This window comes from Berghia stephanieae, chromosome 7 (assembly GCF_034508935.2).
Source record: "Berghia stephanieae isolate SIO BIC M18660-M18661 chromosome 7, UCSD_Bste_1.3, whole genome shotgun sequence".
NCBI classification, from domain to species: domain Eukaryota; kingdom Metazoa; phylum Mollusca; class Gastropoda; order Nudibranchia; family Aeolidiidae; genus Berghia; species Berghia stephanieae.
The window spans coordinates 45,328,506-45,343,973 of record NC_088366.1 but is presented as its reverse complement, the minus strand read 5'-3'; the positions used below and the strand labels follow the sequence as shown (position 1 = coordinate 45,343,973).

Sequence of the window (15,468 nt, the reverse complement as noted above, 5' to 3'; positions counted from 1 at the left end):
TCGTCCTCCAATAAACCCATAGCAGACGCGGCCTGTCGAAAAGTATGGTGTAATGTTCCTACTTCTGATCTCTTTAGGTCTTCAAATGATTTTGCTCCCCTTACATGCTGCAGCAATAATCTAAGAAAGAAGCGCTCCCCTTCTGCTGGATGGGCGCTGTACATTCTACCGATTGCCAGGCGGTTTCTCTGTCTCTTCTTTCAAATGCACGTTCTACTATCCCACGTGTAATGTTCCGGCATATCAGTATACGGTAGAGTATTAGCCTCAGGGTTTATTGCATTCTCCTTAAACCATGCCGTTAGTGTGGCGTCTTTTAGTCTCCTTACAGCTTTTTCCGCATGCCCTTCTCTGTAAGTTACAGACTGCTGGTTTTCCAAGTGCAAAGCTAAACGTTGGACTGCCGGGTATCAGTCTTGCATGTCAAATTGGAATAATCTCCAGCAAGATTCACTTGCTGAAACATAACGTGCATCAACAAATCTCCTAATTTCATCATCTTGTTCCCCTTGGAATTCTACCATGACTCTATCATGTCCTTTGTACACATACTTATACATGTATTTCACCGCTTTTATGCGGATTGATATGTGCCATATATCTGCTGAGGAGATACGGGTTATATGGGACAACCCATCTATTGTCAAGGGCAATTCCTCTTTTGAAGATTGATTTTCCATCATTACGTCTCTGATACAGGGGATAAGTGGAGTCATTTGTATGTGTCGCCTCACTGAATGATTTTGGAAATCTCTTGGAACACTTGCCATCTTTCATGCATGGACTGTTGGGATTGGCCAGGCCACAGGGACCATGCATCATGTGTTTTGAAACTAAATTCTGTAATGTTTTGTTTTGTGGAATTTCTGCACACACCAACCTATCAATATCTTGAGTAGTTATGGGTTTGGCACTGCGATCAAGGATAATCAGGATGTGAGAATGTAGCAGGCCTCTCTTTTGAAATTCAATGACCTTCACATATGCCAAGACTTTGCCAAAAAGTTCTTTTTTAATTATCTCTTCCATCAATGCCCCTAATTTCATTTTAAAGACCCTTGCGACTAAATCTGGTCGGTCTGCAGCTGTTTGTTGTGAATGCAGTTCATTTGTTATCTCTGGCCAACATGGATTACAGGTCACAGTAAGGAATAAGTCTGGTTTACCATATCTGCGAAAAATTGACATTGCATCTTGGTATAATTGGAGCATGTTTCTTGGACCCCCTGTGAATGGAGATGGTAAAAAAATTTTGGTCCCTACTGTAGCTCCATGTGCGTCACCTCGATACACTGCATCCACCAGTCCTTGATACAATTCTGCTCGTAATGACTGTTGATTAAATCGAATGTATTGCAGGCGTTGCTCTTCAACTTTAGCATACTGATCAACACAATATTGTTGCAGGAGACGACCTCCGTGCAAGATTACATTAAAACTATCTCTCTCCATAAGTCGATAAGCATAAAATAATGATGGACTGACCTGACCGGTTCGCTTTCTGTTGAATTTAATGTTGGGCACCCAACCTTCTTCTCCTTTTGGAAAGAAGAGCACATAATGCAACGGATCAAAGTGAGGATGTGTTTCACTGATACGCATAATTGACTGTTGGTTTGGATGGTCATCTGATTTGCGGTATAATACAATATCCCTCCGGTTACTACAGTTGATAGGGTTATTTGGGAGTAAAACAACAACTTCTGAAGCAGTCGGTAAATTATATCTACGGGGATCTTTTGATGAATCTGCTCGCAGCACCATTCTAATATCCTTTCCTTGATCTCCAGCATCTTCAATAGCTGCAGCGGCATGCTTATATAATTCAACAAAGGGACTAACAGTAGCCATGATGGTAGATATAGTTGTCAAAATATCAGTATTAAGACTTCTATTCCAAAAAAGCCTATTTTGAATTTCGTGTTCAGTGTCATAAATGTAAAGTTGGGCAAATTTTGGTCTATCATTATCACTGTTGGGTTGAATATGACCTATTCTACGGTAGACGGTACCACTAACTCGGAAATAGTATATCCCAGGAGGCAAGAAATCTTCGTGTACACCCAAGGAGGCGAATGCAAACATAGAATTGTAAGCACGGATGTGTTCTCGAAAATGCTTAGAATTTGTGTCGTTACCCGTGTAAAGACTCTTTATATTATCCGGAAGGGGTTGTAAAGGTGCCAGTGATACATCCCCGTTGGCACAGCATAGCGAGGCTGATTCACCGTTCCACAGTTTTGCTGAACAAAAACGACAAACGTTGTTCATGCGAGCTGTGTTGTGTGGTGAGATAAGAGGTATTGTAGTTGTATCCTGTTCTTGATCTACAGCTGATGTAATTTCCACTGTTTGAGCTACATTTGGTTGAGGAGCAGTTTCTGTACTATTAGTATTAGTAGTAGAAGTAGCGGAAGTAGAAGTCGTACTAGTATTAGTAGATATAGTTCTGGTTCGAGTTTGAAGTGGAGATAAGACATGAGTTTCTTCCTCTTGACCTGGAATGTGAACGACTTCTACGTCAATACTGTGTAGTTCTTCAGCTTGGCGTACACATCGGCCTGAATCATTTTCTTGATTAGCTTGATTGCGATTAGATGCATATTTTAATCGACGTGCTCGTCGTCGCTGCCATGCTTTATTCGGCATGATTTTGGTTTATCAGTCAGTAGATATCTATATCAATAAGTCCCAAGTCTTTACCAAGCTTTACTTGGGTGGCCTTCCGAAAGCCCCTACAAAGGGAAACAACTTTAATAATATATTCCCTCAACTAACCCAAAGAAAAAATTCAACCTAGTACCTTTAATTAACCCCAATAGAAAAAACAAACACCCTAGCACTTTAATAAGACGTATGACTAACCCTTAGATGAAAAAAAAAATCCTCCGATCTCGAGCTAACCCTAATAGAAAAAATGATGACAAATTGAATAAATAAACGCCTGACAAAAGATCAAAGATGAAAATACAAATTTAAAGAATACTGGGGATGTAGGAGCTTTCGGAATGTCTCCCCTTTACTTAACTTATGGAAAAACAAACACCCGAGCACCTTTAATAACACTTATGACTAACCTCTCGAGATAACCCTAATAGAAAAAAACAACTCTCGGACTGCTTTGCACTACCTTTCAATACTTAACAAATCACAATGGCGGCCGAAAATCAAAACAATGGTCAAATTAGGAAATTTTAAACTTTCACAAATCTATCAAGGTTTGTTCTAGGGTTTTTAAAATACTTCTATATAATGACAAACTGAATAAATAAATGCCTGACAAAATATCAACAGTAAAAATACACATTTAAAGAATACTGGGGATGTAGGAGCTTTTGGAATGTCTCCCCTTTACCTAACTTATGGAAAAACAAATACCCTAGCACCTTTAATAACACTTATGACTAACCTCTCGAGCTAACCCTAATAGTAAAAAAAGAATCAAAATGGCGACTGAAATACCTTCATGTGATCAAGTGAATAATATCACTATGAATGCCACAATTTGCTGAAAAATGCCAACACACACACACATGTATACACCACACACAACACACACACACACAAACATACACACACACACACACACAAACAGACACGCAATTAGAACATACTACTACATAACAAAACTGATCACCGCTAAATCAACAACACAACGGAAGTAATAATAAAACTTGATGTCATAAATAGATGACGCAAATTGACAACTTTTTACAGTGTCAAAATTAGTTGATTTTGAGAGCCAAGTGTCGTCGGTACATATTTTATGATATTATCTGTTTGACTCAACGAACTTTCAAACTGACTTTAAATTATAAAAGGAAATCAAGTTATCTGTTTATCTATCTGTAAAGAATACATTTCTAATTTTCAAATCTTTCAGTAGAGCTGTGCGCGCATCAATTTTTTTATTGACTCAAATAAGCACAATGTCCTCCACAATGCTATATTTTTTAAAGAAAGGATACATTCCCCAATTTACGTATTTCTGGCTATAAATTCATTTTCGGCACACAAATCATCCCGACATGGTGTTGTTTTGAGTCATTGTCAATACGGGGTTTTATGATTGTTAAAGATCAGTGACAATGGAATTATGATCAAACCAACACCGCCGGCGGACCAGAACGATCTGTTGCCTTTAAGCAAGATTGACATTATCCATTGTCAATTGCACACACTTAAGTAAGGAACAGGACTTAAGGGATCAACAGGAGATGTTGACTTTGTGCAGAAGTTGACTTTATGCGATTTCCAATATATATTTTTTCTGGACCTCTTTCTGACCTCTGTTGAACTTGTCACCTTTGTCGTACCATTTTATTAAATATCAGCGCTTGTAAGCTTGATCCAAATCGACGGGCACACATTTACAGGTTTGATAACCGAAGCAATTATTATGGGCTTGATTAAACATGGATGTTATGGATAATGTTTTGTGCTGTTTTGAGAATACATTTATTTCCAATACACAATGAACCCTGAATAACATGGGTTATCAGACCTAAAAATAAGTACACGTCGATCCAATTATTTTGACTATTATTTTTCTTTTATTGGTTCTAAAATATCTTGGTGTGTCGCAAGTGCCACAAAACTTTTAAAAAATAAAATCCTAAAATTCTTTCTCGCCTCTCCTCCTTCCCAGCTTTAACAATAATTTTAGTCAGTATTTTTTCTTCTCTCCGACCCATCATCCCCAGACCTCAAACACAAACAGTTAATGATGGCACTCTAATAGACAATTAACTAGTGTGATTCTGTATGAACAGTTTAACAAGGCATTCTTCTTAGTCTTAGCTTTTTAAAAACTAGTTAACTGCCATACTGTGGAAAAACTCGTATTTGATAATTTGGCCAGAAAACTCGTCCTTTAAAATATTGATCAATTTAAATGACCCTCATCTTGGCAAAAACTCTCAAACCTGGGACTTGGCGAAGTCTTCCTTTTACTCCCGGCTTTGAGAGTTGAATTTTTGTTGTTGTTGTTTTGCCAATATGGGGATCATTTAAATCAATCGATATTAATTTGAAGGACAAGTTTTATGGCCAAATTTTTAAATACGAGTTTTTTCCACAAAACGGCAGTGAACTGGTTAATAGACAAGACTGACACCTTTATAATACGGTCAATAGGAGGCCGTCCCTCCACTCAATTAGCGAGTCAATTTCTGTCTTGTTGACCTGTAAGACACGCAGGGTGGACAATGCGTTTAGCAGACAATGACTAATAACAATGATAATGATCTCCATACGGGTCATTGTATAGGGAATGAGATTAGCGGAAGAGTAGCGTCTCTTGATTGGACGTCACCCATAGTCTGTGACGTCACCGGCGGAAAAGTTATTAGAGAGAGAACGTCATGTTGGTTGTGCGCATGCGTCTCTCGTCCTCCGGTATTTATACGTTAACGCAGGTGACTTTTGTAACTCTCACCAAAGTCATCTTCATCCTTGTGCAGCAGAAAGTATATAAAATGACTTCGAAGTGGTATTGATTGGTTGAAGTAATGTTCATTCTCTCTCTCTCTCTCTCTCTCTCTCTCTCTCTCTCTCTCTCTCTCTCTCTTCTCTCTCTCTCTCTCTCTCTCTCTCTCTCTCTTTCTCTCTCTCTTTCTTTCTCTCTCTTTCTTTCTTTCTCTCTCTCTCTCTCTCTCTCTCTCTCTCTCTGTTTACCCCTCTCTCTCTCTTTCTTTCTTTCTTTATCCTACCTCCCCCCGCCTCTATTTCTTTCTTTCTCTCTTTCCCTCACTATCCCCCCCTCTCCGTCTCTCTCTTTCCTCCTCTCCCACTCTTTCTCTTTCTCTCCCCTTTCGTTCAATCTCCCCCTATCTCTCTTAATGAATGTAACCCTAATGTTTCTTTTTCTTTTTCATCCAATACAGTCTTTTCTTCTTCTTCTTCGATCTCCATCTTTCTTGCTCAATGAAAGAGTAAATAAATCAGCGATGCTTTAGAAGATAAGGGCAATGCATCCGGATTTTAAATAGGATTTGACACCATTCAACACATATTAAGGGGTTCGTATAAATAAACCAAAGTCACTTACATGCGTGCCTGCTATTTGTATTTTTTTCTTCCCTCTGACCCATCATCCCCAAACCTCAAACATAAACAGTTAAAGATGGCACTCTAATAGGCATAATAATTATGTGATTCTGCATGAACATTTTAACAAGGGCTTCTTCTTAGCTTTAATTTAACACACGAACACACCCACACACTAGCAATCAAACAAATACGTACAGGACACATGCAGATTCCCGAGCAAAACCGTTCTCATTATAACTTTTCTTAGTTCCCACCTTAAAGAAACACAACTCTATTTCGCTTAATATTACTTATTATTTACACCGGTTACCCCCCTTGCCCTGATTTACCACTTAGAAAACCATATCGATGGAAAAACATTCGGTCTTCAAAACCAAATCTACAAAGATTAACGACCATTCCTTCCGAAACGGTATCATTATTACTTATGAAATTAGGATTAAATTCAATGCTTTTCTTGACGAGAGTGATTTTTTAAAAATTAGTTTTTTTTTAACCTTAAAAATACTAAAATTCTAATCATTTTGATTTTTTAATAATTTATTTCCATCTCTCATAATATTAATATCTATTGAAGCGGTCGGTCACATATCTATTTAATCATCACCACCACAACCATTACCGCCACCTCTACCACCATCACCACCAACATTATCACCACAACCATCAACAACAACATATTATCATTATTATTGTCATCATCATCATCATCATCATCATCATCATCATCATCATCATCATCATCATCATCATCATCATCATCATCATCATCGTCATTATCTTCATTATTATTATTATTATTATTATTATATATTATTATTATTATTATTATTATTATTATTATTATTAATTATTATTAATTAAATTTTTTCATAAAAATTAGAATAATATAATTTAGATTCAGCGTTACATGACACTCTACCTCCTCCCCTTCTCAATTCCTTTCCAAAACGTTGATTTTTATTTCTCAGCATTCTTACTGGTGCTATGCGTTTAGGCAACATCCGCCCACCATAATAATCATACCAACACTGTAACCATTAACGTTTATAGTCTGATTGATATCATCTAGTGAGAACTAATCACTAATAGACTGTCTAAAATAATAAGAAACAGCTGAGTGTGTGACGCCAACTTCGTTCCTTCTATATTTCACACTTCAATCAGACGCCATTTTCGTTAACATTGTCTACAGCCCAACATCATCACCAGTTATGCAACCAGATAGAACCGTATTCACTCTGCCACTCACTGTCATCTTAAATTGTCAAATTTTTAAAATGGAAATCGGAACAAAACAATTTTAAATAACCATTAAATTAATTAGTAGCCTCTTCCCCCCCCCTCCCACCCCCACCCCATTACTATCAAAATGTTAAATAGAAATTGGAACAATTCAATTTTAAATCACCATTAAATGAATTTGTGCCCCCCCCCCCCCCCCCCCCACACCCCCACCCCGCCCCTACCATCCCTATCGCTTCGCCAATACATTCATTTTCCCAGCATTTGTATACTTCACAATTCAATAAGACACCATTCTTAATACACATCAACATCATCATCATCATCATCATCATCACCAATTATACAACACAATTGTACAGAATCCATTCACCCTGCCACTGCCACAAGCTTGAATAAGATGGAGACGATCCATCAACGGCCTGACTGAACAACAAAGGGGTCATCGTGACGTCACTTCATCCTTGATCGACGTGGACATGGGGTAACTCATCAGTGACGTCACGCCCAGTTATATAGATCGCCCGTTTTTCACCTGCATGCATTCATTTTTCTCTCTGGCAATTTTGGTATAATTTTTCAGGTAACAATCGCCTTTTGTCTGCGTGGAGTAACGGATCAATCTTGATGTCTTCTGACGCCTGCTATTTGTTGTGTGGGATGATTGGAAGAAGCAAGGCCTTCTATGAAGAAGGCGATTTGTACATGATATTTGAAAGACTGATAACCAGACGCAATTATGGGCTCGTTTTAATATTGTTGTAATAGAGAATATTTTCCGTTGGTTTTAGAGTATTTCCATTATAACAACGACACCATAACGATCTGGGTTGTCAAAATAAGTACTTAAGTAAACGTCCCAAGAAGACGAATATGATGGAGATAGTGGCGGCTACTACACTGACTAAATTAATTTCTTTCATTTTGGAAAAAAACGAAACATCAAAAATAAAAAAACAAGAAAAACAAACAAAAACAACAAATGATAAATTAATAACTTCCCAAAAAAATCCAACAAAACAAAGCAAACAAAAAAAAAAAAAAAAGAAACAAACAAACAAACAAAAGCAAAAAATATTATTATTATCTTGTTCTGGACATGTGAGGTCATTTACGTGGATCAATATTTGATTTAAAAGTTTTTAGGTCAAAATGAAAAAAAAAAATTAATTGTTTTGCCTCTGAGTCGCAATGGTGGTGGTGAAGAAGAAGGTGAGTGGTGCAATTTTGTCTTCTATTATTATTAATATTAGAGAAAGTATTACCGCCATGAAAAAAAAAGAAGAAAATATTTCATTTTAAAAATGTGCATTTTGTGCGTATCACAAGTAAATAAACACGGTTTAAGTAATTATGATGATGAACGCCGTTCGCATGAAATTATTCCGCTTGGACATCCCCCATTATTGCGGCGGTGAGCTGTTTCCCCGTTTATTTATCGTGGCCAAGTTCCCAAGCAGTGTTGCAAGTCGTGGGTGTTTGTCAATCAATCTTGGTAATATTGAATATTGTGTTCTTTCTGGTGTTGAGGTGTTGCTTTGTGGAGATCGTCGTTGAGTACTAGACTATTGGTAGGTTTGTTGGTTTTCTGTCTGGGGTAGTGTGTCCCTCCTTCTTTGAAATACTGGTCCATGGAAATTGGTTCTGGGATGTAATGGTCTGATTTTAGAATAACAATATGTCCGAAGAGGCGCCACCTGGAAGTTGTAATAAAGGTGCTGAGTGGTTGGTATTTGAAGCGTTTGTAGAGGGTCTCGTTTGAAATGTTGTCATCCCATTTTGATACCTAAAAGGTTTCGGAGTTGTTTTCGGTGGAACGCGTCAAGTGGATCCAATTGTTTTTGGGTAGTGCCCCGTGTCCCGCTTTTGTCGGTAAGGATTGGGAGGACCAGAGAGTTGTAAAGTTTGATGATTTGGGTTTCGGAGATGTTTCATTAGAGATTAAAAAAAAAAATACACGTCAGTTTCTTGAGCATCAAAAACTAGGAAATTTCCAGGGAATATAATTATATAGTAAACAAGTATGTAATCAGGTATTTAGAATGTTGCAATGTTCTCAACATCGTCCATCACAGTTAAAACAACAGAGAAGCTTTTGAGTTGCAGGCGACGTGTCCTTATTTGCAGGTCTGATAACCCAAATAGCTATGGGCCCATTGTCGTTATGGAAATACTCTCAAACCGACGGAAAATATTGTCCATTACCTGCAAATATGTGTACATAGTTTGCAGCCGTGCCAATCTGTAACGCCCTTAATAATGTAATGCCAAATTGATTGAATACTTCTATACTTTGTGCGGCTTTGTAGTCCTGGAGTATGCTACCGGTAGGACCCCTGATTCTGATTCCGCTCTGGGCGACGCAAAATAGAGTCTTCGGAAAAGACTGTTGACTTACATTCGCTCACCTTACTCAGATGTAAAATGAATATCTGGCCGGTAATATCACTGCCTCTGCCGGGAAAAAAAACCGAATGTAAAAGCACTCCACAGGCATCATGTCATGTCTTATTTAAGCGTTTACTATTTCCACGAATTTTACCATGCTCAATGCTTTATTTGGTTTCCCAGAAGACCAAAGTATGTGACCAATCGTGTCAAAACGGTATGAAAGGGTGAATAGTGTACTTTTATGAAATAGATGTTACTTAGATTGTGTTGCTTTATTCATGTTTATAATGTAGTGTCATGATTTTTATTTCTGTTGTTGTTTTTTAAACATTTTTATTATGCAAAGCGCCGCAGAACACGATTAACATGGATGTTTAGGCTCTATAATATTTATTATTTATTAAAATTGAAGTTTTAAGTTTAACTTGAATAAAAATAAATGCTTTTGTGGGAATTTTGCTATTCAAAGTTAAAAACTTAAATTTATTATTATAATTATACTGTTGAGTTAAAATTTTTTTCTAATCAAGTTCATTCTGAAATGATACTGGAATGACGCGATGGGTCACATGAATGGAACCATTAAGTACACGCCGCCTGTTAATCATCCTTTTGGTAAAAGGATAATTACAATTCACACCCGAATTCCCTTCTCCAAGAACGTAAAGTCGGCATCAGAGTTTTGTGTTGTTTTTTTTGTTTGTTTGTTTTTTTTTGTTGTTGTTGTTGTTGTTGTTTTTTTTTCCCCACTATTGTCACTCAATGAACAGGCTCAACATCGCTTGACTTTTGGTACAAGACGAGACGAGACACACCGTGACGCTGAGACCGTTCTCCGATGCCATCATGTATGTCATAAAATTCATGTAGACGTCGTTGTTGTTATGTAAAGCTGCAGCTGTTCACAGACGGAGGACTGTCGAATGAGGCCTTGGTACCATCGCAGTCCTGTGTTGTCACGGTGACGTGTAAACGTCATGTATTTATGCCGTGTTGTCCTTGTTGCCGTTGTTCCCCCCCTTGTTCTGACTCATGTCCGCCGTGTCAGACGACAATGTCCAAGATTGAACTATATTTTAATGAATATTCATAAGACACAGGTGGTGTTGATGACGTAGCACACAGGAATTTTGCTAGGCTGTCATGTGACTGTGTTTGTGGCTAATTTAGTCCCTTTCTACAGTCGAACCTTTTTTTATAGATAGTATGCAGATGACGTCACTCAGGCCTTTGCTATTGTTTTTGCCATCCGCGTCTGTGAGTTGTTCTCACTAAACTGTATTAACCTGACTATAAACGTTCATGGTTACACAGAGTTTGTGTGTTGGTCCATTATACTTCCGGATGGCAATGTTGTGAACTCCTTGGCCAAGCGCATTCTATCTATAGCAGACCCTACTATTAACAGGGATTCGACCACAGCAGTAGCGTGGAATTTTGTGAATTTCACCCCCTTCTCTCTCGTATCCTCCGCTCTTTAGCTATAATACTGTGAAATTAAAAAAAAAAAAACATAAAAAAAACCTCAGAAAACAACACAAAAACATTAAAAAACCCTCAAAGAACACCACAAATATTAAACAAAACAAAAGCAACAACAACAACAACAACAACAACAACAACAACAGCAAAACAAAACAAAAAAACCCCAACAAAAACAAAAGCAAACAAAAAGAAATACCAACCCCCTCCAAAATAACCCATAACAAACCAAAAAAACAAAGTCACCCCCCCCCAAAAAAAAAAAAAACAAAAAACAAACAAACCCCCCTCCCCCCAAAAAAAAAACAAAACAAAACAAACAAACAAAAAAACAAAACTAAAACAAACAAAAAAGAAACAAAAAGAAACAGAAGTAAACACAAAATACAACATAGCAAAACAGCAACAACAACAATAATAATAATAATATAATCATAATAATAATAATAATCATAATAATAATAATAATCATATAATAATAATAATAATAATATAATAATAATATAATCATAATAATAATAATAATAAATAATAATAATAATAATAATAATAATAATAATAATAATAATAATAATAATAATAATAAAATAATAATAATAATAATAATAATAATAATAATAATAATAATAACAATAATAATGATGATAATAACAAAAACAAAACAAAACCAAACCAAACAAGGCGGGAAAAACCCCCAAACTCATCAATCGTTTAGGTTTCAAAGCATTGCAAATGTAATGGTAACACATTTGAGTGAGAATCAGGAAGTCTGACGTTCTAATCCCATTCAACGTTGATCAATTTGTACATATATATATATATATATATATATATATATATATATATATATATATATATATATATATATATATATATATATAAATAAATACATTCTCTCGCGTATTTTTAAGCCTAAACGAACGTTTCAATGTCTTTCATTTCCTTAGTTGGCATTTGTCCGTAGAATGGTCTTTCATTCGGGAGTCTTTTCTTGTTTATTCATATTATACGTCCTTACTTCTTTTCTACGTATCCACAATTGACACAGTGGAAGTAAGGCCGTATAATATAAATAAATAAGAAAAGACTCCCGAATGAAAGACCACCTTATTATTATTATTATTATTATTATTATTATTATATTATTATTATTATTATTATTATTATTATTATTATTATTATTATTATTATTATTATTATTATCATCATCATCATTATTATTATTATTATTATTATTATTATTATTATTATTATTATTATTATTATTATTATTATTATATTATTATTTACTATTATCATTATTATCATCATTATTATTATTATTATTATCATCATCACCATTATTAATGTTGTTTTTGTTATCATTATTGTTATTGTTGACAATATCATTTCAGGAATTATTTTTTCATCGTTTTACGCCTTTATTCGAGCTGTCTCTGTAGCCTACTCCGATATTTATCTTTTAATTCTTCTTGTTTACATTATATTATAATAATATGTCTCATTTACTCAATGCCAACATCTATGGTTATGCAGCAATGCGACAGATGATTGGTCGAGATGGGCATGCAGTGGACAGACAGTGGACAGGCAGAGTGACATGCGTTCCGTTACAAGTCCAGCCGTCCACATGTCCAGTTTTACACCTGGGGCTTTCCTGGTGTGCTCAAGCGTGTGACTAGTACGACACCTCCACGAAACTCGACAGTCCGATTGAGTAGACGGTGTCGACATCCACGTCAAAGGATTGATAGACACTCGTCTTCAACATACTGTATAATATTCTCTAAATTTGGGTTTTTTAAAAATCTGGAACTTCATGATTTTGCCCTCCTTAAAAATAAAAACCACGGCCTGAAACAAAAGAACATAATAAGGAAAACTAATAATGCTAAAAAAAAAAAAAAGAAAAAAAAGAAAAGAAAGAAGAATCATTTTCATATCTAGTCCTACCTCTTAAGTACATTTTTGTTTACTTGAGTTCCTTTGTAAAGCGCTTTGAGCACGTTTAATAGATATGTAAAAGCATGAGTGTTTTACCACATATGAACTTAATCATAAATATTTAAACTCAAACTTTTGCGTCTTTTAAATTTAACGTGGAAACTCTCAAGAAACTCAAAATACAGTACTATGCATTACAACAAAGTTAAATAAAGCCATCATCAGAGGAGGTGGATTGGATGGGTGACCACGTTGTTTTACATTGCATTAGGGCCCATGGAATCCTGTGATCGAGCTCCGCTTCAGGCACTTGTGTTTGTTTTCCCTAGCAACCCCCATCGGAATGGTTCATTTGCAAGACAAGGGTGATTTCTGTTGACATCAGGTGTTTGTTTGATGGATTAGATCTATTTTGAATCGCATGATGCCTTTGGTACGGCATCAATCTAGCAATATCACGAAAATGGGCGGCTTTTGAAAAAAAAAAATCTTTATTCAGGATTGTAGACAATTAATTACACACATCAACGTGTACTTATTTGCAGGTCCGATAACCTAAAGTGTTATGGTTTCATTGTTGAAATGGAAATACTCTCAAACCAACTCAAAATGTTGTCCATGTCAAATCAAGCCCATAATTGCATTTGGTGATCAGACCTGCAAATACATTTATATGACTGTATACCTAGACACAAGTAGATTAGAAAGCTTACAACTTTAGGAGCTGAAATCTTTGCAAGAAAAAATAAAATTGGACAAAACAACGCATGTTATGTTACTTACGACTATCTAGACACGTTAAGTTTCGTAAACAAAACAAAAGCACAAGAAGAAACACTTCTTTTTTTCGGTGAGGACATCTTGACAAGTTTTTATTCCGCTTGACAAGTCGCAGACGTAAGGATGACGACCGCACCGAGTCACCCCGGAAGACAGCTGTTGCGCATGTGCACGAAACCGCAGTTTGGCCGGCTATCATTGTGTTCATTAATTTTACCTTGTCCGTGTAAGTCGCCCACTTCTTATCATTGTCGTGATTATGTTGGTAGCTGGACAACGTAAATCAAAATCTTGCTTGTTAGGACTGTGTATGATGTTCACCTTACTGTGTCCATTGCCACGACAAGCAACGTGATTACTATTAGAAAGGGCAGGACTTTAGCTTGAAATGTAAATTAGGAATAAAATACCAAACTGAGAAAATGTGAAGGAGTCCTTCAGAGGCATTAAGCCCAAGGAACTGTACTTTATCCCAGTTTCTTTAGCGTGAAACGGACAATAACAATTGCAATCGAAAAAAAAAAAAATACCCACCAGATCTAACAGACCCGGCTACCCAAATCACTGCTGGGTGGACAGTGGGAGGAAGGGGGGTTTGAAATAATCTCGACTGCACCGGGAATCGATCTCGCCCCCTTTGCGGGTGAAGCGATTGCTCTACCAACAGAACTATCAGGGCACGCATGAGAAAATGCGACCCATCTTCTTAATCCAGAATTCTACTACGGTGGACCCGAAATCTACTTATTTACAAATCTGACTGAAAACCATTCCGAATTCCCAAATTGTTGTCCCTTGCAGCAATGTTTAACTAACTTAGCTCATAATCTGATAGGCGAATACAATTATGACTCATTGTGCATTCGGTTATCAGATCTGCTAACAAGTGCACGATGGGTGAACCAGAAGACGAAAAAGGAAATAAGAAACGTTATATTATTCTTTCTTTTTAATAAACCAAAAAGGCTGACGACGCAAGTCTCATATTTCTGGATATATTAATTGATTCTTTCATTTCTTTGTATTTATTAAACGAGTTATTTTTATCGTGTCGAATAGCACTATGATCTTATGAGTAGTATGTGTTATTGCACGTTAAAAAAAAAACCAAACAAAACAAACGAGTTTGATAAATACAAAGAAATGAAAAAAATACGTTTATTCCATCCTCCAATAAGATAGCATGAGTAATAGATATGTAACATCTTTAACAAAATCACGGAATTCCATTCATATCCGTGACATACAGATACCCATAATCTTTAATCCGTACAAATCCACTAATCCACAAAAAAGTCACCGACAAAGACTTCAAGCCTAGAGAGAAAAAAAAAGAGCTATACCTAGATGTCTTTTAAGACAAAACGTAATAAATGTCTTATAAGACAAAGTATAATAAATGTCTTAAAAGACAACATAATAAATGTCATCGAATACATCACTATGACTCAACACACCGTATCAAATGACTCACTCAATCCTTAGCTAGATAATGTGTCGTGCACTCTGATAAAACACATTTCATCTTTTGGTGCGGCTATAATGTGGTCAAGTCGAGGTGTACATATTTGCAGG

The 15,468-nt window shown here is 36.2% G+C and overlaps 1 protein-coding gene across 1 annotated transcript; it reads right to left on the bottom strand.

Moving 5' to 3' along the window:
- Positions 1–552: 552 nt before the first annotated feature.
- On the bottom strand, positions 553–14,092 carry LOC144976552 (uncharacterized). The gene is made up of 4 exons (XM_078920847.1): positions 13,952–14,092; positions 12,943–13,023; positions 9,502–9,649; positions 553–2,636 (listed from the first exon to the last, which is right to left on the bottom strand). The coding sequence occupies exons 1-4, from the start codon at positions 14,090–14,092 to the stop codon at positions 553–555; spliced, it is 2,454 nt and encodes an 817-aa protein (XP_078776973.1).
- Between the last annotated feature and the right edge of the window lie 1,376 nt (positions 14,093–15,468).

Coding starts and splice junctions, on each gene's coding strand:
- LOC144976552 (XM_078920847.1), bottom strand. CDS start 14,092: ATGATAGCCGGCCAAACTGCGGTTTCGTGCACATGCGCAACAGCTGTC. Junction 13,024..13,951: donor GTCCTCACCGAAAAAAAGAA/GTGTTTCTTCTT, acceptor CTTTTGTTTCAG/GCCGTGGTTTTTATTTTTAA. Junction 9,650..12,942: donor AATTTAGAGAATATTATACA/GTATGTTGAAGA, acceptor TGCGTCGCCCAG/AGCGGAATCAGAATCAGGGG.